At 42.0% G+C, this 21,902-nt stretch overlaps 1 protein-coding gene across 2 annotated transcripts in view; it reads right to left on the bottom strand.

Moving 5' to 3' along the window:
* Nucleotides 1–20,240, bottom strand: part of SLC26A8 (solute carrier family 26 member 8) — an 81,253-nt gene extending 61,013 nt beyond the window's left edge. Inside the window, exons 1-3 of one of the 2 annotated variants that reach the window (XM_018038789.1) lie at nucleotides 19,978–20,240; nucleotides 12,797–12,983; nucleotides 6,678–6,817 (exon numbers count right to left, since the gene is read on the bottom strand). In XM_018038789.1, the coding sequence (XP_017894278.1) occupies nucleotides 6,678–6,817; nucleotides 12,797–12,978 (322 nt within the window). In that variant the 5' untranslated portion in view covers nucleotides 12,979–12,983; nucleotides 19,978–20,240. Of the gene's footprint in view, nucleotides 1–6,677; nucleotides 6,818–11,684; nucleotides 11,771–12,796; nucleotides 12,984–19,977 lie in introns of those variants that run through there. The other variant, XM_018038790.1, reaches the window with a different exon arrangement.

Below are 21,902 nucleotides of genomic sequence, written 5' to 3'. Positions count from 1 at the left end.
GCTTTGCAGGAAGACTCTCAACCACAGGACCACAGGGAAGCCCACCCTATTTACTCTTTACAACCAACATGTGGTGTGAAGACTGAGTCTTTTGAAATGTAGGGTTTCCAATAACTCACCAATACAGGGAAGGTAAGAGAATTTCTTGGCAACAGTCCAAGAACTAAATTGTCTAAGTCTTAGTTAAGGTTAGACTGTGGAGAAATAGAGGGAAACCAAATCTCTAAACTTTCCAAAACCTTAAAAATTTTTAAAATTTTGAACTAAGTTTACACTTATAGAAAAGCTACAAAGATAATAGCATATTTCCATATAATGGGGAAGGAGTATGTCAAGACTGTATATGGTTATCATGTGAAATGCTGGGCTACATGACTCACAAGCTGGAATCAAGATTGCCAGGAAAAATATCAACAACCTCAGATATGCAGGTGACATCACTTTAATGGCGGAAAGCGAAGAGGAATTAAAGAGCCTCTTGATGAAGGTAAAAGACGAGAGTGAAAAAGCTGACTTAGTACTCAACATTCATAAAATGAAGATCATAACATTTGGTCCCAACACTTCATGGCAAATAGATGAGGAGAAAGTGGAAACAGTGACAGGTTTTATTTTCTTGGGCTCCAAAATCACTGCAGATGGTGACTGCAGCCATGAAATTAAAAGACACTTGCTCCTTGGAAGAAAAGCTATGACAAACCTAGAGAGTGTATTGGAGAAGGCAGTGGCACCCCACTCCAGTACTCTTGTCTGGAAAATCCCATAGACGGAGGAGCCTGGAAGGCTGTAGTCCATGGGGTCGCTGAGGGTTGGACACGACTGAGTGAGTTCACTTTCACTTTTCACTTTCATGCATTGGAGAAGGAAATGGCAACCTACTCCAGTGTTCTTGCCAGGAGAATCCCAGGGACGGGGGAGCCTGGTGGGCTGCCGTCTATGGGGTCGCACAGAATCGGACACTACTGAAGTGACTTAGCAGCAGAGAGTGTATTAAAAAGCAGAGACATCATTTTGCTGACAAAGGTCCGTCTAGTCAAAGCTATGATTTTTCCAGTAGTCACGTATGGATGTGAGAGCTGGACCATAAAGAAAGCTGAGCACTGAAGAATTGATGCTTTGGGACTGCGGTGTTGGAGAAGACTCTTGAGAGTCCTTTGGACAGCGAGGAGATCAAACCAGTCAACTCTAAAGGAAATAAATCCTGAATATTCACTGGAAAGACTGATGCTGAAGCTGAAGTTCCAATACTTTGACCACCTGATGTGAAGAGCCAACTCATTGGAAAAGACCCTGATGCTGGGAAAGATTGAGGGCAAGAGAAGAAGGGGGCAACAAAGGATAAGATGGTTGGATGGCATCATCGACTCAGTGGACATGAGTTTGAGAGAACTCTGGGAGATGGTGAAGGACTGGTGTGCTGCAGTCCATGGGGTTGCAAAGAGTCAGACACGACTGAGCAACTGAACAACAACAATATATGCCTTACCTGCTGCTGCTGCTGCTAAGTCGCCTCAGTCGTGTCCGACTCTGTGCTAGATCCCTCTAATGTGAATACTGTACATAATCATAGTATAATTGTTTGTATCAGGAAATTAACATTAGAAAATAACTATTAATAAATACTTTACTTCAATTTCAACAGCTTTCCCCCTAATTTCCCTTTTCTGTTTCATAATTCCATCCAGAGTTCCCTATTTCGTTTAGCTGTTATTTCTCCTTAATGCTAATATCTGTTATTAGTTCCTCAGTTGTTACTTGTCTTTCTTGATTTTGTCACTTTGGAAGAGTATTGAGCTACTTTGCTAAATGCCCTTCAGTTTGGAGTTGAGCTTCCCTGGTAGCTAGGCTGATAAAGAATCTGCCTGAAATGTTGGAGACCTGGGTTTGATCCCTGGGTTGGGAAGATCTCCTGGAGGAGGCCATGGCAACCCTCTCCAGGATTCTTTCCTGGAGAATCCCTATGAACAGAGGAGCCTGGTGGGCTACAGTCCATGGGGTCTTAAAGAGTCGGGCACGACTGAGAGACTAAGGACAGATCAGGCTCCTCATGATCACACCAAGGCTAAATGCTTCGGATGCGAATACTACAGAAATGACATTATGTCCTTCCTAGTGCATTATATTACAAACTTTATGATCTCCAAATGTCTTACTATTGGTGATGACAGTACTGATCACTGGGTGAAGGTGGCTGCTCCCAGGTTCTCTATTGTAAGAGAAGGAGGAGTTAATAACTATCTTGAGGAGGATATTTGGAACTATACAATCCTGGTTTCCCTGGTGGCTCAGATGGTAAAGAAGCTGCCTGCAATGCGGGAGACCTGCATTTGATCCCTGGGTCGGGAAAATCCCCTGGAGAAAGAAATGGCAACCACTCTGGTATTCTGCCTGGAGAATCCCATGGACAGAGAAGCCTGGAGGGCTACAGTCCATGGTGTCGCAGAGTCTGACACAACCGAGTGACTGACCCTTTCACTTTTCAAGTTCTGTTTCACAGTTTGCCAACTTTTACCCACTGACTTTAACCTCTCTTAGTGGATCTTGTCTCCAACAGTATTACTGTAGTCTTTTACTAATGGTGATTTTCTATTTTCTTTTACATGGATAAATTGGGTTCTACTGTAAGGAAGAGCTAGCATGTTTCAAATAAGGTTTTCACTGTGCAGTATTTTTAAAAGATTTTTAAAAATCTTGACTGAATTTGTTCCAATATTGCTTCTGTTTCATGTTTAGATTTTTTGGCGGTAAGGCATGGGGATCTTAGCTCCCTAACCAGGGATTGAACTCACACTCTCTGCATTGCAAGGTGAAGTCTTAACCACTGGATGGCCAGGGAAGTCCCACTGTGCAGTACTTTTGTTTCATTTGAAGAAAATTATTGTCTAGTCCTACTTATTTAAATGCAAGTAAAACTTTCAAATTGTTTACACTACAAATTATTTCATTATTCATACTACTTAAAATAACATACAGTCCCTTAGTCAGCAAGAGTTGCTTGGATTTACTCATTCATACAGTTATATAATCATTATTCAACAAATACCTTGAGTACCAATTATGTGCCAAATACTGTACTAGATGTTAGGTATAGTTATACACCCTGATGTTACTCTTATTTTGGTACAAAATTATACTGATGACTTGGAAATTTAGCAGAGAAATGTCCTCAAACCTTGACCATAAGTGAAGGATCTTTGATAAGTGGGGTTCAGTAGTAGACTCACAGGTCAAGCTACAAGAGTTCAGGTCTCTCATTCCAGAACCACAGGAATGCTCTAGAGATGTTCTGATACTTTTCTGGAAGTGAATATACTTATACAAATGGGCCATTTTGGTTTGTATCTACCATATGGAAATTAAAAAAACAAAACAAAAAACCTAGTTACTTAGTTGGCTGCACCGAGTCTTAGTTTCAACACCTGGGATCTTTAGCTGTGACATGTGGAATCTAGTGCTCTGACGAGGGATCAAACCTGGGCTCCCTGAACTGGTGGTCTTAGCCACTGGACTACCAGTGAAGTTCCTGCCACATGGAAATTAATGTAATCCATAGTCTCCAAAATTTACAAATAGCTCGTGATGCTTAACAGCATCAAAACAAACAACCCACTTTAAAAATGGGCAGAAGACCTAAATAGACATTTCTCCAAAGAACTACTGAAGTTCATGAACCCCAGCCCTCATACTCCACAACAAGGGAAGCTTGAGCAGTGCAAGTAGACAGCAGCCCCCACTCACCACAGCTAGAGAAAGCCCATGCACAGCGAGGAAGGCCCAGTGCAGCCCCAAACAGATGAGTAAACAAGCAATGCTTAATAAATGACTATATCAAAGAAATCTTCTTTAGAGGAATGTACTATAATATCCATTTTACATAAAAAAAGAAATAGATCCACAAAAATATGGCTATCTGATCTTTGACAAAAGTGCAAAAACAATTCAGTCGACAGTAGTTTTTAAAGATGCAGCAAAAAATAAAAATCTTGATCTAAACTTCACATCTTACATAAAATCTTGATCTAAACTAAAAACTTCACATCTTACAAAAATCTTGATCTAAACTTCACATCTTACATAATGATTAACTCAAAACAGATCAGTTCTAAAAGTAAACCGTAAAATATAAGATTTTGAGAAGAAAACATAGAAGAAAATCTTTGTAACCTAATGTGATTAAGTGAAGAGTTTTTGCATATGACAGGAAAAACTCAACTCATAAACAGAAAAAAAAAATGAACGTCATCAAAATTAAAAGCCTTTGCTCTGTCAAATATATTGTCAAGAGAATGAAAAGATAAGCTACAGACTGAGAGAAAATATTTGAAAATCATATATCTAACAAAGGACTTATTCTTAGAATATAAAAAGAATTCTCAAAAACTAACAATAAGAAAAAAAATCCAATTAAAAGATGAGCAAAAAACTTGAACAGGCACCTTGGCAAAGGGGATCTGAGGACAGCAAATAAGAACATGAAAAGATGTTCAAGTTCATTAGCCGTTAGAGAAACGCAAATTACAACCAAAATGAAGGACTCTCCTGGTGGTACAGTGGATAAGTAGCTACCTGCCATTGCAGGGGACCTGGGTTTGATCCCTGGTCTGGGAAGATTCTCATGCTGTGGGCAACTAAGCCCATGCACCACAACTACTGAAGCCCACGCATGGTACAGCCTGTGCTTTGCAATAAGAGAAGTCACTATGAGGAGCCCGCCCACTGCAACTAGAGAGCGGGCCCCACTCACTGTAACTAAGGAAAGTCCATGCACAGCAACAAAGACCCAGCACAGCCAAAAATAATTAATTAGTTTAAAAATCTTTACTCTTTAAAAAAAAAAAATTGGCTGCATTGGGCCTTAGTTGTGTTGTGCCGGCTCAGTAGTTGGAGCGTGTGGGCTTAGTCACTCCATGGCATATGGGATCCTAGTTCCCTGATCAGGGATTGAACCCATAATCCCTGCATTGCAAGGTAGATTCTTAACCACTGAACCACCAGGGAAGTCCCTAAAAAACCTTTAAATAAAAAAAGGTGCAAGGGATCTCTCTGGTTTTTTTTTTTTTGTTTTTTTTGTTTTTGTTTTTGTTTTTACAAATTAATATGAATCTATAGTTACCTCAAAACAGAAAGTTTAATTTAAAGATAGTGACAATATCAAGTGCTAACAAGGGTGTGGAGGAACTAGAATTCTCATATATTGCTGGTGGGATAGGTTCAGCCACTCTGCATAAACAGTTTGGCAGTTTCTTGTAAAGTTAAACATATACTTCCCATATAACCAAAAATATCACTCCTGGGGTATTTACCTTGGAGAAATGACAATTATGTTCACACAAAAACCTGTAGATGAGTGTTCACAGCAACTCTGTGATGGACCCAGAACTGGAAACAAAATGTCCATCAATAAATGAATGGATAAACAAACTGTGATATAGTCATATAACGGAATATTGCTCTTCAACAAAAAGGAATAAACTATTGATGCATATAGCAGTTTGCATTGATTTTATGATGCTGAATTAAAGATGTCATCCTTTAGAAGTTATATATTATATGAGTCCATGTATATGACATTTTGAAAAAGACAGAGCTATGGTGATGGAGACGAGATCAGTGGTTGCCACGGGTCAGAGGTTAGCAGACAATGTGACTAAGAAGTGATGGCACAAGACAGCTTGGGGGCTGATGGAACTGCTATGTAGCCTGGTTGTGGCAGTGGTTATACAAATTTATACCTGTGTTTTAATTCACAGAACTATAAGAAATAAGTAAATTTTACTGTAAGATAATTATTTTAAAGGGATCCCTTTTCCCCACTAACAGCCCTTTTGCCAGAGTTGGATTGGACAGAGGAGCCTGATGGGCTACAATCCATAGGTTTCCAAAGAGCTGGACATGCAACGTAGCATTCACTGAGTAAAGCGTTAACACTAAATCCTTTCGCTGATAAAGCTGATCTTGGGTTAGCTTTCTAGCTGTTTCTTTGGAAACCTGATAATGGTGGAATGTCAGCTGTGTCACCAAGCAATACTAGTCATGGTAAAAAGGACCTGATTAGTTTATTCTAGCTGGACCAAGGGTGAATGAAAGATTAGTATCTGGTGGGAAGCCCTAACTTTGAGCTTCTCAGAGCACAATGACAGTTGCCACTGGACATGTCACTATGGGACCCCTGGAGGCATCAGCTATGGGAATTAGAAGAGATGGTGGTTCCTACTTGGGAAACAGGACTTCTAAAGCCCAGATAGCTCCCCTGCCTATCTAAGTGATCTTGTCTTATATCTGAACTGCCACTTGTAAGATCAAAGAGTGGCCCCTGGACTGCTGTGTGTGACTTGCTAAAGAGAATCTAGCATGCTGGGTTTCTTATTCTTCACCTTTCTAAGTAAAATCAACGCCCAGTGAGATCTATCTATTGGAGTCCTGTGAGTATGAAATGACTAGTTAAGGAAAAAATGACTGTGAGCAGGCATTACAAGAATTCAGGGTTCTAAACTAAACTGAGACGTTTGGAACCACCCTCGAAGAGTTAGAAATTTGGCAGGTAAGGAAACAACTGGTAATGACGTGAATGGAAATCACTTTTTTTTTTTTCCCCTATTTATCTAGCACAAGTAACTTGTTTACTCTGGACAAGTGATATACTGTCTGTAGGTGAAAAGCCCTTGTATCTTTCTTACCTTGGGGAATTTGCACAAGGCCAACACTTATACCAGCAAGTAAGTCTCCAAGAAGCCAATCCTTGAATCGATAGAAACACATCCACTCTAGGAAGGGAAACACGGTAAGCAGGCATCTTCGGAACTTGTACCATGAGCATCTGCGAGAAAGAACAGACTTAAGTTCTCTGAAGAAAAAGTCCATAGGGCCAAGAAAAGCTACACCAAATACTTTCTTCTTCCCACACAACAGAGTTTTTTGTTAATACTGCTGACATTTGGACATATTGGACTGGCAAAGTCTTTGTTGTGAGGCTGTCCTGTGCACTGTAGGATGTCTGGCAGCATCTCTGGTCTGTATCCATCCATTAGATGCCACCAGCATCCCCTCCCCTAGTCTTAATAACCAAAAATGTCTCCAGGCACTGCCAAATATTCCCTGGGGGACGGTATCACCTCCAGTTGAGGATCAGTGCCATACATGATAAGAACTAAGGCTTCTAGGGGCTTCCCTGGTGGCACAGTAGTAAAGAATCTGCCTGCCAATGCAGGAAACATGGGTTCGATTTCTGGGTCAGGAAGATCCCCTGGAGAAGAAAATGGCAACCTACTCCAGTATCCTTCCCTGGGAAATCCCATGGACAGAGGAACCTGGGGGGCAACAGTCCACTGGGTCACAAAAGAGCCAGACATGATTTAGCGACTAAACAACAACGAAAGCCTTGTAAGTCCAGTATGCAAATCAGGTGTGCAGTTTAAAGAATGTTTGAAGAAAAGTCAAGCTACCAAAATTTACCAGTAGAAAAATGGACTTTTATGGCTTTCTCTTGGTAAGGACAGTTTTCTGAGATGTGATCCTGGTGGGTGGCAGGGAATTAACACATTCATATCATTCCTGTATACTAAAATTTTTACCAAGCATTAAATCGATAGGACTTTGACCTGTAATAAAGAATCTGCCAATAATGCAGGTGCAAGAGACTCAGGTTTGATCCCTGGGTTGGAAAGATCCCCCAGAGAAGGGAATGGCAACCCACTCCAGTATTCTTACCTGGAGAATTCCATGGACAGAGGAGCCTGTCAGGCTATGGTCCACGAGGTCGCAAAGAGTCAGACATGACTGAGCAACTATCACTTTCACTTTCAGGTAGAAATTTATGGAATATATATAATATAGAGTCTTGTGCTTATGGCATTAGCCATAGAAAGAAAAGGCAATACAATAAGGCCTTATTATCTTTTAGCTCAGTGGATAACAACTAGAGGGCATTTTGTTTCCCAAGGGACACCTGGTAATGTCTGGAGACATTTTTGATGATCACAACTGGCATCTGGTGGATAGAGGCCAGGGATCAAACATCCCACAGTGTACAGGACAGCCCTCCATAAGAAATGATTTTATGGTCCAAAATGTCAACGATCCTGAGATTAAGAAAACCTACTTTAACCTTTAGATCATCCAAAACAGCAGAATCACTGTAAATCAATCAATCAGTTAATCAGTCAATCCATCAGTAAAACTAATATAGTTTTAAATTGCTTTTTGCTATTTATATCTCAGGATGGGCTAAAAACAGAGTATGGAGATTTTTCATGTATGAACTATAGCTGAATAACTGGGATTTGATCATAGCAACAAACATAACTTTCGTGTATGCAAGGCTAAAATGTGTGCTCAGAAAAGAAGAAATTTCAACATGCTTGTCTCTCACAACGACGAGCCTTACTGTCCCATAAGGAAGTTAAGGTCAAACAAGTGTAAATGTCTTTGCCAAGGTCACAGTAATAAGTGTGGGCAGAACTGGGGCTAGAAACCAGATCTCCTGATTTTTAGATCAGTGTTCTATCCACTCTGCTACCACTACAGTTCCTATTGACAGTGGTCAAATGCAAGACCATAGGTTTTCAGAGAATGTGCATTAGTAGGTGCTGTCGCGTCCAACTCTTTGTGACCCCATGGACTGTCGCCCGCCAGGCTGCTCTGTCTATGGGGTTCTCCAGGCAAGAATACTGGAGTGGGTTGCCATTTCCTACTACAGGGGATCTTCCTGACCCAGGGATCAAACCTGTGTCTCTTGCACCTCCTGCACTGGTAGCCAGATTCTTTACCACTGCGCCACCTGGAAAAAGCCCCTGGAAAGAATCCCGAGTAGTGATTCTTATGAGAACCCCTGGGTGTTAGGCGGGTGTAGAGAGTGTGCTCTCTCCGATTATGGCCCTCTCTGTGGGTGGCAGGGGGGGCAGACCACGGCACTGGGACAATTTGTTTTGTATCTTGTCCAGCGTTCCTTCCTTTCCATGTGCCACTTGACTGAAGACCCGCCATCCTAGGGAGAGTCATCAGAACTCTTTAGCATGCCAGAAAAATAAAATGGACTTGGAATAATGAGGACCTAAGATGGATGGGAATCAAGGAAGGAACTGGAGGAATAGAAATGGAAGTTGGTGGAGGAAGAGTATAAGCGCTTCAACACAAATCTAGGTCTTAGTTAAGGCATCTTAAAAGTGAGGGATGTGAGAGTTGGTGTGAAAGCACAAGGGAGCACTCTAAAAGAAAAAGAGTATTCAGTTGCTAACCAAAAGGGAAAAAATGAAGGGAGAGATGAAGTTTCTTGAAGAAAGGAAGAGATGAAGTTAAAGATTATAATTTTTTTTTTTTTTTTTTTACTATTTGCTAGCTGCTTTACAAATACTCTCTAATCCTCACAATCACCTTGTAAGGTAGGTGCTATTATCATCCCCATTTTACAGATGAGAATACTGAGGCTCAGTTGGGTTGGATAGCTTACTTAAGGTCACACAGTTGGGAAGCAGCAGGACTGGGATTCAAAACCAGGCAATCCGGCTTCAGACCCTTGCTCTTAGCCACAGTGCTGGGCTACCTTTCAGGTTAAAATTCAGAAATAGACATAACCATGTGCTTTAGAAGTAAGGAATAAGAACTGTTATAAAAGCCCATGGGAGGCAGTGCAGGTCAGATTTAAATGTCTCAGGATAGGGCAGCTGGAGGAGAATAAGGCTGAAACTTCTTTGGTAGTGCCTGTTTATGATGAGGTATAAATTAGGAAAAGACTATGCTTTCATAGAGCAAAGCCAATGGGGCCCCCAAGTGCTCTCTTTGTCCTATGACCTCTGACCCATCCTGGAGCAGAAAAAATGAGAGCTGTGATACAGGACAGGGAAGGGACGTCCAAGACCACAACTTGCAAAAGGCAGGATATGGGTAAAGGAAGCGGCTCAGAGGGAGGAAGGTCTGCAATAGGGCTGCGTGGAGGCCTTCCTCTCTTGTCACCCGACACATGCCAACTGTGGGTGAAACCAAGAGAAACCATCAACCAACCCTTGATGAAACCAAGGGATGACGGGGCTAACAAGTGTGCAGTGTGGCTGAGGACAGTCTGAGTAGTTAGGGTTAATATAGTGATGCAGGTCACAAGGCTTTTTTAACCTGATGTCTGTAGATGACCAAGGGGTCTCTAGAGGAAATTCAGGGGGTATGTGACTTTAGGAAAAATGATATCTTTATTTTTACTAACCTCCTAACTGAAATGCAGTATTTCCTTCAGTTACGTATGTTGACAACAAACTACAGTTGTTATCAGCAGAGCTTAGATTTTGTCACCAACAGAATCACAAATATTTTCACGTTACAGTAAAACTGCTGCAGATATCTTAAGATATAATTCATACTCATCATTACTTAGAAATTATAGTTATTAGACCCACAATTATTAAATATCATGATTTTTGTATTTTTTTATATACTGATAACTATACTTCAATATAACTGGTTTCCTTCATAATGCTATGTATTTTATGCATTTTTAAATATTCTGGCCAAGAGCATTTAATGGGGAAAGAATGGACTCATCAACGTATAGTGCTGGGAAAATGAGACAGCCACTTGGAGGAAAATGAAGTCAGACTCTTACTTTATATCATATACAAAGTTTACTCGGAATGCATCAAAGATCTAAATTTAAGAACTAAAACTGCAAAACTCTTAGAAGAAAACATAGGGGAAAATCTTCATTACCTTGGATTTCACAATAGTTTCTTAAATAAGACACCAAAGTCACAAGCAAGGAAAGAAAACAATAGATTAAATCTAATTTCATGAAAATTAAAACTGTTGTACATCAGAAGACATTATCAACAGGCAACCCACAGAAGGGGAGGAAATATTTGCAAATCACATATCTGATAAGGGTTTAATATCCAGAATAAATAAAGAACTCCTACAATTCAACAACAAAAAGGGGGAAAAAAAATCTCATTTTTAAACGGGTAAAGGAATCGGCATTTCTCCAAAGAAGATATACAAGAGACCAATAAGCACATGAAAAGAGGCTCATCATATTTAGTTATTAGGGAAATGAAAAAAAAAAAAACCACACCCTACAATGTGATACCATTTTACACCTACTAGTATGGCTATAGGAGAAGGCAATGGCACCCCACTCCAGTACTCTTGCCTGGAAAATCCCACGGACGGAGGAGCCTGGTAGGCTGCAGTCCATGGGGTCGATAGGAGTTGGACACGACTGAGCGACTTCACTTTCACTTTTCACTTTCATGCATTGGAGAAGGAAATGGCAACCCACTCCAGTGTTCTCGCCTGGAGAATCCCAGGGATGGGGGAGCCTGGTGGGCTGCCGTCTGTGGGGTCGCACAGAGTCGGACATGACTGAAGTGACTTAGCAGCAGCAGTATGGCTATAACAATAATTTTTTTAAAAGGAAAATAACAATTATTGGAGCAGATTTGAAGAAATTGGAATACTTGCTAATGCTAACGTGATACAGCAACTGTGAAAAAAATTTTCTCAAAAAATTAAACATAAAATTACCATTTGATCCAACAATTCCCCTCTTAGGTGTATACCTAGAAAAATTACAAGCAGAGACTCAAACAGATACTCCCATGCCTAATACTCATGGTGGGATTATTCACGATAGCCCAAAAGGGGAAACAATCCAAGTGTCCATTAACAGATGAATGGATAAACAAAACAAGGTCTATACTTACAATGGAGTATCATCAGCCATAAAATGAAGTACTGATCCATGCTACAACATCATGCTAAGTGAAATAAACCAGACGTGAAAGACAAAGATTGTATGACTCCACTTAAATGAAATATCTATAATAGGCAATTCAGAGAGACAGAAAGTAGAAGAGAAGTTAGCAGAGACTGGAGGGGGGCGGACATGGGGAGTTATTGCCTAATGGGTACAAAATGTCTGTTTGCAGTGATGAAAAAGTTTTGGAAATAGCGGTAATGGTTGCACAACATCATGAATGTCATTAATACTGCTGATTTGTACACGTTAAAATGGTTAAAATGACCAATTTTATGTTGTATATATTTTACCACAATAAAAAATGTTAAAAAAAATTATTCTGAAAAGCGGTTCATTAGGTCTGATAGATAGCTGAAAGGTTCAAACACAAAAACAGGTTACAAGCCCCTGAACTATAGCACTTACATAGTTGTTCTGGTATCATTAATTAGTCCACCATGGCTGCTTTTTGTTGTTATTGTTAGGAGACAGGCAACGGTGGTTAATCAAACAATGTATTTATTAAATATCATCCCTGGATGTTGTGGGGGACAACTAAGGTCTTTATGCCAAGTTTTCAATCAAGAAAGTGATACAGAGACTTCTCTGGTGGGAAGAATCTGCCTGCCAATGCTGGGACATGGGATTGATCCCTGGTGGGGGAAGATTCCACATGCCTCGGAGCAGCTAAATCCACGCACTGCAGCTGCTGAGCCCAAGAACCATAGGGCCTGTGCTCCACACCAAGAGAAGCCACTGCAATGAGAAGCCCACGCAACCCAACTAGAGAGTAGTCCCCACTGGCTGCAATTAGAGAAAGCCCTTGTGCACTGACAAATATCTGGCACAGCCATAAATAAAAAATTTAATAATTAAAAAGAAGGTGATAAAGGACAAACCACACACACACACACACACACACACACAACACAAAAAACAACTGAAGAGAAATTATGCAATAAGCTAGGGGTTCTGATGACAGGAATTCAGAAGAGGAAAACAGAAGTAGGCACCAAAGGCAGCAAGTAGTTTCGGGGCTGCCAGCTTGGCTGCGGCTGAATGGCTGCACACACGCACCTGCACTCCACGTGGTGACTGACGGTGCTGATGTCGATGTCCACGTTCCCGGAGGAAGCAGTCTTCTTTCTGTGTTCCTGTTGAAAGTTTTCCTCATTGTACACGTCTCGCTTCACATCATATGTGAAAGAACTTTGCCTGTACCTAGAGGCAGAACTCTGGAAGCTCCTGTCTGGTTGCATTGTTCCTGGAAGAGTGGAAAGAAATTGAACAAATGACATTTAAAAAAAAAATCTAGATCCTTGACACATTTTTATGGAGATAAAATTTCCATATAATGGTAGCATATCTACAAAACGTGGGAAAGAATCCACAGGCAATGCAGGAGACACAGGAGATGCAAGTTCCATCCCTGACTTGGGAAGATGCCCTGGAGGAGGAAATGGCAACCCACTCCAGTATTCTTGCCTGGAAAATCTCATGGACAGAGAAGCCTGGCGGGCTATAGTCCAAGGGGTCACAAAGAGTCGGACACGACTGAGCAACTAAGCATACCTACATAACGCATCAGTTTTAGAAAACTTTCTCATTTTGTGTATAATCTTATACCTAAAACAACCCTATGAAAAAAGCCAGGTGTACAATGTATGGCAAAAACCACCACAATATTGTAAGGTAATTAGCCTCCAATTAAAATAAATAAATTAAAAAAAAGCCAGGTGTACATTCTCATTTTCCAAATGGAGAAACCAAAGCCTGAAAGTTTAAACAGCTTTGGCTGTTGAATATTCAGTCAGGACTAGAACCCAAATGTCTGGCTAGAAAGCCTAGTTTTATTCACATGTTATTCTGTTGCAAAGAAAAGATTAAGAGGCATAAGTATAACCACTAATTTTCACTGAAAATGCTAAATGTTAAGGGATCAGCATGGGGTTTTCTAACTCCTTTTTTTTCAAATCTAAAATAGCATCCATCATTATCCCTTTATCTTTTCCTTTTCCTCACAAAACTTAATAGCGCCTGACTCAGTATTTGTCTGTTTGTTCATTGTCTGTTTCCCGCACTAAAATATAATTTCAAGAGGCAGGACTTTGTTCCAGGGCCCCAAATACCGTGTGACATTTAGTAGGCCCTCAACAAATATTTTCTGAATGATGGTCGAGTATCTAGTTAGTGGCATTATAACGTAGCAGAAAAAGCATGGCGCAGAATATCAGGATTCTGGAGTTCTAGCTCTGGCTTTTTCTTTTTTTTTAAACAACTAGCTGTATGACTGGGGGCAAGTTTCTTAGAAACTGAGTTTCAGTTTCCCTGTCCATAAAATGACATGGTTTGACTGTATGATCTCTAAGGGTCATGAAAAGTGAAAGAGTGAAGTCACTCAGTTGTGTCCAACTCTCTGCGACCCCATAGGCTATAGCCTACCTGGCTCCTCTGTCCATGGGATTTTCCAGGCAAGAGCACTGGAGTGGGTAGCCATTTCCTTCTCTAGGAGATCTTCTTGACCCAGGGATCAAACCCAGGTCTCCCTCATTGCAGGCAGACGCTTTACCATCTGAGCCACCAGAGAAGCCTCCTAAGGGTTATATCAAACTTTAAAAATATGTACTATCATTTCGCTCTTTTAAAAAGAATGAGAAGAAAGAGTTAATGAGGATGGATATAGTCCCATCTCTTGGAGAAAGTGCAACTATTCTTGATCGTCTGTGTTTTTGAATAATAAAAAGGGCACGCAGCTAATATTCTTCCACATAAATGTAAAAAAGTAGATCTATATTTATCATCAACATCACATACAACATTCATAGAGCACTTAATATATACCAAGCATTGCACTAGATTTTTTCATGAGTTATTTCTTTTAATTCCCACAACAATCCTAATACTACTTTTGAAAGTAAAAGTGAAAGTCACTCAGTTGTGTCTGACTCTTTGTGACCCCATGGACTATACAGTCCCTGGAATTCTCCAGGCCAGAATACTGGAGTGGGTAGCCGTTCCCTTCTCCAGGGGCTCTTCCCAACCCAGGGATTGAACTCAGGTCTCTCGCATTGCAGGTGGATTCTTTACCAGCTGAGCCACCAGGGAAGCCCAAGAATACAGGTGATAAAACTGAGGTTTTAGAAATGTTAGGTAACTCAGCCATAGTTATATAATGTATTTTTACTCTCAAAACATAGGGTAGCAGGCATGTACTGTATAACACTATGAACCAATCATCAAAGAAGTGAGAGTATAGTTAGGGAATACAGAAGAGGATGGAAGAGCTGCTTTACAATGTATTACTTGAGAGGATCAGTACTCTGTGTCTTCCAGAAAAAAACAGAACTATACACTAAAACATAAGTAACATTTTCCCCTTTACCCGACCCATAGGAATACTGACCCATCCTTCCTTACTTTTCCTATGTAATCTTACAATAAAACTTCCATGACTAGAATCTATCTGTTCCTGGCAACTAAAAGAGCTTAATTAACCTGTTTATTATATTGAGATTATAAAAACTGCCATCCTGGGACTTCCCTGGTGGTCAAGTGGTAAAGAATCCTCCTGCCAACACTATTTACAATAGCTAGGACATGGAAGCAGCCTAGAGGCCCATCGATGGATAAGCGGATAAATCAGTTGTGGTACACAATGGAATATCACTCAGCTATAAAAAAGGAACACATTCAAGTCAGTTCTAATGAGGTGGATGAACCTAGAGCCTATTATACAGAGTGAAGTAAGTCAGAAAGAGAGAGACAAATACTATACATATTAATGCAAATACATGGAATCTAGAAAGATGGTATTGGCCATACTATTTGCAGGGCAGAAAAGGAGACACAGACATAAAGGACAAACTTCTGGACCCAGTCGGGGAAGCAGAGGGTGGGGTGATTTGAGAGAGTAGCACTGAAACATACACATGACCGTGTGTAAAACAGATAGCCAGTGGGCATTTGCTGTGTGACCCAGGGAACCTAAAGCTGGTGCTCTGTGACAACCTGAAGGGGTGGGATGGGGAGGGAGGTTGTCAAGAGGGAGGGAATATATGTCTGCCTGTGGCTGATTCATGTTGATGTGTGGCAGAGACCATCACCATACAGTGGAGTAATTATCCTCCAATTAAAAATAAAATAAAATTTAAAAAGAATCCACCTGCCAATGCAGGGGACCGGGTTCCATCCCTGGTCCGGGAAGATTCCACATGCCGTGGGGCAGCTGGGCCTGTGCACCACAACTACTGAGGCTGCAAGCCCTAGACCCTGTGCTCTGCAAAAAGAGAAGCGACCACAGTGAGAAGCCCGTGCATCGCAACTAGAGGGCAGCCCCTGCTCGCCTCAGCTAGAGCAAGCCCACGGGTGGCAACGAAGACCCAGCGCGGCCAAGAAATAAATAGAGATAAAATGTAAAACAACTGCCATCCTGGGTTAGATGGAGAGTCTAGAATCCAGCACTTTGTTTCTGAAATGCCACGAAGCAGGTGGGAAGCAGGCAACGTATGGACAAGCATAATGGAAGCAGTGGGCCAGGGAAAGGTGGCTGCAGCTACTCCGTTCTAGCAATTATTGTCACGGGGGATATGGGGCTCAGGATGGCCAGATCTGATCTTTCCCCAGGGAAGCCATAATTTCAGATTTTCATGTGAAATCTTCTGACTTTGAAATGTTGTCAATCACCTTACATATTTTTAAAAACACTGTCTGCATCTAACAAAACATCTCTGCAGGCCAGATTTAGTCTGACCCAGCAGCATGTGACCTCTGATCCAGAGCCTTGTTGTTAAAAAAACAAAATATTCTCATCTCCTCCCATCACAAATTATAACTTATCCCTCAAGAATTTCTCTCTCTCTCAAAGCTAAAGCATTTATTTTTTCTGTTGTCACACCCTTGGGAGGTATTATATCTCATCAATTGACTCATGGAAAGAAGCATTTCTCATTATTGTCTTCAACCTACATCAGTTATATCTCAAAAGGTAGCCATGTTCTACTAGACTAGGATTTGGTAAGTTTGCCTGCTATAATTTTCACAATCTTATAAATTTCTACCATATGCAGTCTTGGCCTTCATTTATTTCTGACTCAAGAATGCTTTTCCACCTGTGGTCAATTAATTTATGGTTGTTGCTATTTAGTCACCAAGTCAAGTCTGACTCTTTTGTGACCCCATGAACTATAGCCCACCAGAATTTTTTTATAGTCCATGGAATTTTTCCAGGTAAGAATACTGGAGTGGGTTGCCATTTCCTTCTCCAGGAGATCTTCCCGATCCAAGGATCAAACCCACGTCTCTGCACTGGCAGGTGGATTCTTTACCACTGAGCCACCAGGGAAGCCCTGGTCAATTAACTTAGTGTTCCACAAACATTTGCTGAATGCTAGGTGCTCAAAGGATACAAAAGGACAAAGACTCTACAATTTAGTAGAATAAAAATATCAAAATATGGTGCTATCAGAATTTAGAGGTATGAAAGGCAGAAATTAACTTTTATTGCTGGCCTGCCACAGCCAGTTTCTTCACACACATCATCTCAAAAGATAGATATTGTTTTCCTGATAATAATTATCCTCATTTTACCAGTGACTTTAGTGAGTTCCTCAGTCATGCAACCATTAAACAGCAGAGCCAGAATCTGAACCCTGTCTTTTTGATTCTAAAATAGATGCCACATGATGTCCTACAGAATGAGATTAATAACCCCAGCTAGGTGAAGGCCTCCCTGGGGAGATACGGCTCAACTGCTCTGGCTAAACTGGAGGCAGGTAAGAGAATAAGGCATTTCAGGAAGAGAACAGGATAAAATTACAGAGATAACATAAGGCAACTGATTCAACAGATCTAAGTAAAATCAGTGTCAAACCCAAAAGGTTGAGGCCTATTTTTGGAGTGTCCTGAATGCTGGGTTGAACCTGGACTTTTCGGCAATCTAAAATGTTCAAGAAGCAGTAGTAACATGCACAGACATGCTTCGGGAAGAATCATGTCAGTGGTAGAGTCCAGAGCTGTGCTGACCAGTACAGCAGTCACTGCTACCTGTGAAAACTTAAACTTAACTTAATTAAAATAAAATGAGGGAATTCCTTGGCAGTCCAGTGGTTAGGACTCAGCCGTTTCACTGCTGTAGCCCCAGATTCAATTCCTGGTCAGGAAAACGGGTGGCAATGCCTCACGCTCTGTGGCATGGCCAATACATAAAACGAAAACGTCAGTTCCTTAGTCACAATAGCTACAGTTCAAGGGCTCAACAGCCATGCGTGGTCGGGACTAGCAACTAGACTGGGCAGGTATTAAACACTTCTATCCTTGCAGAAAGTTCTACAGGACAGCACTGGAGACAGGAGAGACCGGGGCAAAAAGACCAGTCAGAGCCCTTTATTATGATGGCAGTGTGGCAGAGAGGCAATCAAGTCACAACTCAGGGACCACAGTCTGAGTGGCTAGGAGGGGCGGGTGGAAAGCTGTCTTCAAAGGGCTTATCATATAACTGGCTAAAGGCAGCAAGGGAAAACATCTTTCAGTTACTGTTTTGTTTCTAGTAGTCATCTCTGGAATTTCTTCAGTTCCACTAGTCTTTCTTGACTTCACAGAAAACCTACTGGCTTGTTTTCTTCACTAACACGACCCTTCTCTTTAAGGTATGATGATCAGAAGCTATTACTGACAAGTGGCAGATGCACTTTAATGTGGAGAAGATGATGCATTTCAGAAGAAGGTCATCCGAACCACACTGATGGGATAATGACCTTTCAGCTGAGACACAACACAAGAGGGACTGTCTCTTACTGATTCCTAACATTCCCTGATGCTTCCTGCCAGCAGACAAAAACATTCAGGTGGGTGGGCCATGATCTGAATAACTTTAGGTTTCATTTTCATATTCTACAAATGTGACATAATTTGGGGCATCTGGATTCACTACTAATTAATAGAAATTAATCTCTATAGCCCATACTTGGTCTTACAAACAACAGCATCATCTGGGAACTTGTTGGAAATGCTAATTCTCAGGCCCCACCTAACAAAACACAATTAATCAGAAACTCTGAGGATGGACCAGCAGTCTGTTTTAAGAAGCCCTCCAGATGATTCTGGTACACAGTGAAGTATGAAGAGCACTGTAAATGTAGCTAATTATCTTTATTCAGTCAGACAATCAGGATTAAATTTGGAGCACTGTTAATATAGGCACTTTTGACCTAGCTCCTTCATCCACATACTACCCCTATCCATCCAGCCATCCACTGATTCTTTTACATAAGGTGCTAAAAGCACTTTAAAAGCCAAGAGTAAAATATTTAAACACAACCCAATTCAACCCAATTTTCTATTACCCCAATAAATGTGAAATCCTGAAACTTAGTTTCAAGATTATCCTTTCATATGGTCAACTATCACATGTTCTCTATAATCGTGGGAAAGGAAAATTCACTTTCAGAATTTCAAAATAAATATCTGTAATTCCATCAGAAAAAAACAGGCCTTTGCCAATTCTAACTATGCTTTTATGGTGGAATACATGTGAAAAAGAAAGGCACAAGCAAAGGGCATTGCTTTCAGTACCTTTCCGTCACTTGGTCTGGTGGCTGGGGATGAATGATCGGAGGACAGCCCTCAAGGAGCTGACCATCCGACACACAGACAACTGCCTTTAATGCGACCTGGTGAGAGTATTACCAAGGGGCTGGCTGGAGAGAAACTCATTGTTGGGCTGGGGATGTTGAAGAAGGGGCTGCTGCGATCCATCAACAGAACTTGAAAGGAACAAGGGGCTGAGAGGTGGGAGTGGGGACTCAGTTAGAAGGAACAAGAACGACACCAGTGAGGTCTAAAAAGCAGAAGGCGCGCAACCGCGCAGTCAAGCCTCGGGAGGAGGATGGCAGCGGGGTGCGTTGTTCAGGGGAAGACTCCGGCAGCAGGCCAGTTCTGGGGCTTATGACGGCTCAGACCAACGAGTGTGGAAGGAGTCAGCCTGCCAAACTCACGCGCCGTCTTTCCTCATGGACTTTCAAAAGCAGGGACCGCACGGAGAGAGAAGCTCCCAGGGACGACAGTCATTCATTCATTCCGCAAACACTGACTTGAGTGCCCTCGACGAGCCTGACCCTGCGGTGACAGCGGCCCGGGGACTTCCGAGTATAACGCCGGGGCCGGGGGGAGTGGTCCCCGCACCTAACGCCGGAGCCCGGGCCCCGCCGCCGCCACCACCTGAAGCCCCGGCCCCGGGAGGCTCCCCGGGTCCCTCGGCTCACCTGGTCCCCGGGCTACGGCGGGAGGGCGGGCGCTGGAGCCGGAGGCAGCTCCGGCCGGGCAGGCGGCGCTGTGGACGCGGACGCCGGCGGTTCCCGAGCCGTTGCGGCCGAACCCGCGGGCCTCCTTGATGCCAGGCCTCGCGCGCCGCACTTGGCCTAAGTGATTCACCCTAAGTCTCCCGACGACTCCTGCGGACAGAAGACGCAGGAGGAAACTGGAGGCTAAGAGGGTCGCCGAGATCTCCAACCCCAACTGAAGGACGCTCTCCTGCCCAGCTCCTCCCCCCAAGACCCCTTAACCTTCTGAAGCTCAGTCCCTGTCACTGCCTCTCCCTGTGTCTTGCATTCCCTCTTTGCCCAGTTGCAGTTTTCCACATTACTGTAGTAATGTCTAATATATTATTCACTTTACCTACGGCTTTAAAAAATATATTTACGTCTTTATTTAGCTGCATCAGGATTTAGTTGCAGTACATGGACCGTCCATCTTCCTAGCTGCAAGTGGGATCTAGTTCCCCGACCAGGGATCAACCCAGGGGCTCTGCTCCAGGAGCATGGAGTCTGAGCCACCGGACCAACAGGAAGTCCCTACCTGTACCGTTTGTAATCTGTCTCATCCCCAGAAGGGCAGGAATTTTTATGTCTTTCTTTAATTGCTGTATCATTGGTGCCAGAGCAATGTGGTAGATCTAGTAAGTGCTCAATAAATCTGTGTTGAAGAATTGAATGATTGTGCCACTACTCACTGTAGGCTCCACGTAGGCAGCCGCTATCTGCCTTTCAACCAACTTCCCATTAGAAGTGCCTGGTACCTAGTAGGCATTCAATATATATTTGCTGAGTGAGTGAGTGTATTGCTCATCTTTATTCTTTTGCTCACTCTCATGTCATCATCCCAATTTGTTGGATAAATACATGAATTTCTTAGAATTCCAGCTTCCAAGTTTTCTCCCTTTTATCCATGCACTCACCTTGATCCCCTACTCTTACCTCTCATATCTTTACAGCTGCATTTTTGCTCTTGCTTCCTCCTACCTCCAATACTTCTTAGAAATCTCACTATCTGCAGTTTGGCTTGGAACATTTTTAAGCAACATGTCTTCTAAGGCAAGAGAATCAAGGCTGTCACACTGAATCCAAAGAAAGCTTTCCGCAGATCACCCATGACCCTTGTTTTGGGTTTTATTTTATTTTTCCTTGAGAACTGAGGATCCTGCACTGCCTAAGTTGAGATCATGTCCTTGTTCATAATTTGCTCAACAAATGTTTATGGAGTAACTTCTATGTTCGAGGCCCTGAGCTAGATGCTGGGACAAGATAGGCAAAATTTGAGCACTTCAAGGGATGCATAACACAAAAGAGAATAGTCATGGATAGTGATGGGAAGTGTCCTGGCTTGAGCCCAGTTAGTTCTAAAAGAAATGACCAAGAATAAGATAGGGTCCAATTCTGCTTATTGAAACAAGTTTTAGGGTAGGAATAAGTTAATAGTGACATGAAGGTATGGGGTTATATTACCTTGCCCATTCACATTTATTATCTTGTTCAGCTTTCAGGTGGGAAAGTAGGGCAGCAATTCTTTTTTGCATAAACTGGAACTAAGGTCTAAGAAAGGTCAATTGACTTGCCCAACAGGATACTGCCAGAAAACCACTGTCTGCACTGTTCTTACTCTGAGAGGCATGATTACAATTCTTAAAACCCTCTTTACTGGAAGCTCTTCAAGGTAGGAATCAGTTTCAAACCTTCAGGGTAAAGGTTTTAAAATGTTTCTCCAAGGGAGATACCAAGAACTTTTCCGAACCTGGCGCATTTTGTAAAAATGCACAGTCTTGGAGTCCCTCTGGGACCCATCTAATCAAACTCGCTGTGCATTTTTAAGCGCCCAAGGTGCTTCTTCTGCACGTAAAAGTTTGAGAACTACT

The sequence above is a fragment of the Capra hircus genome, chromosome 23 (assembly GCF_001704415.2).
Source record: "Capra hircus breed San Clemente chromosome 23, ASM170441v1, whole genome shotgun sequence".
Classification (NCBI taxonomy): Eukaryota; Metazoa; Chordata; class Mammalia; order Artiodactyla; family Bovidae; genus Capra; species Capra hircus.
Note: the sequence above shows the minus strand (reverse complement) of the source record. Positions and strands in the feature narration are given on the sequence as shown.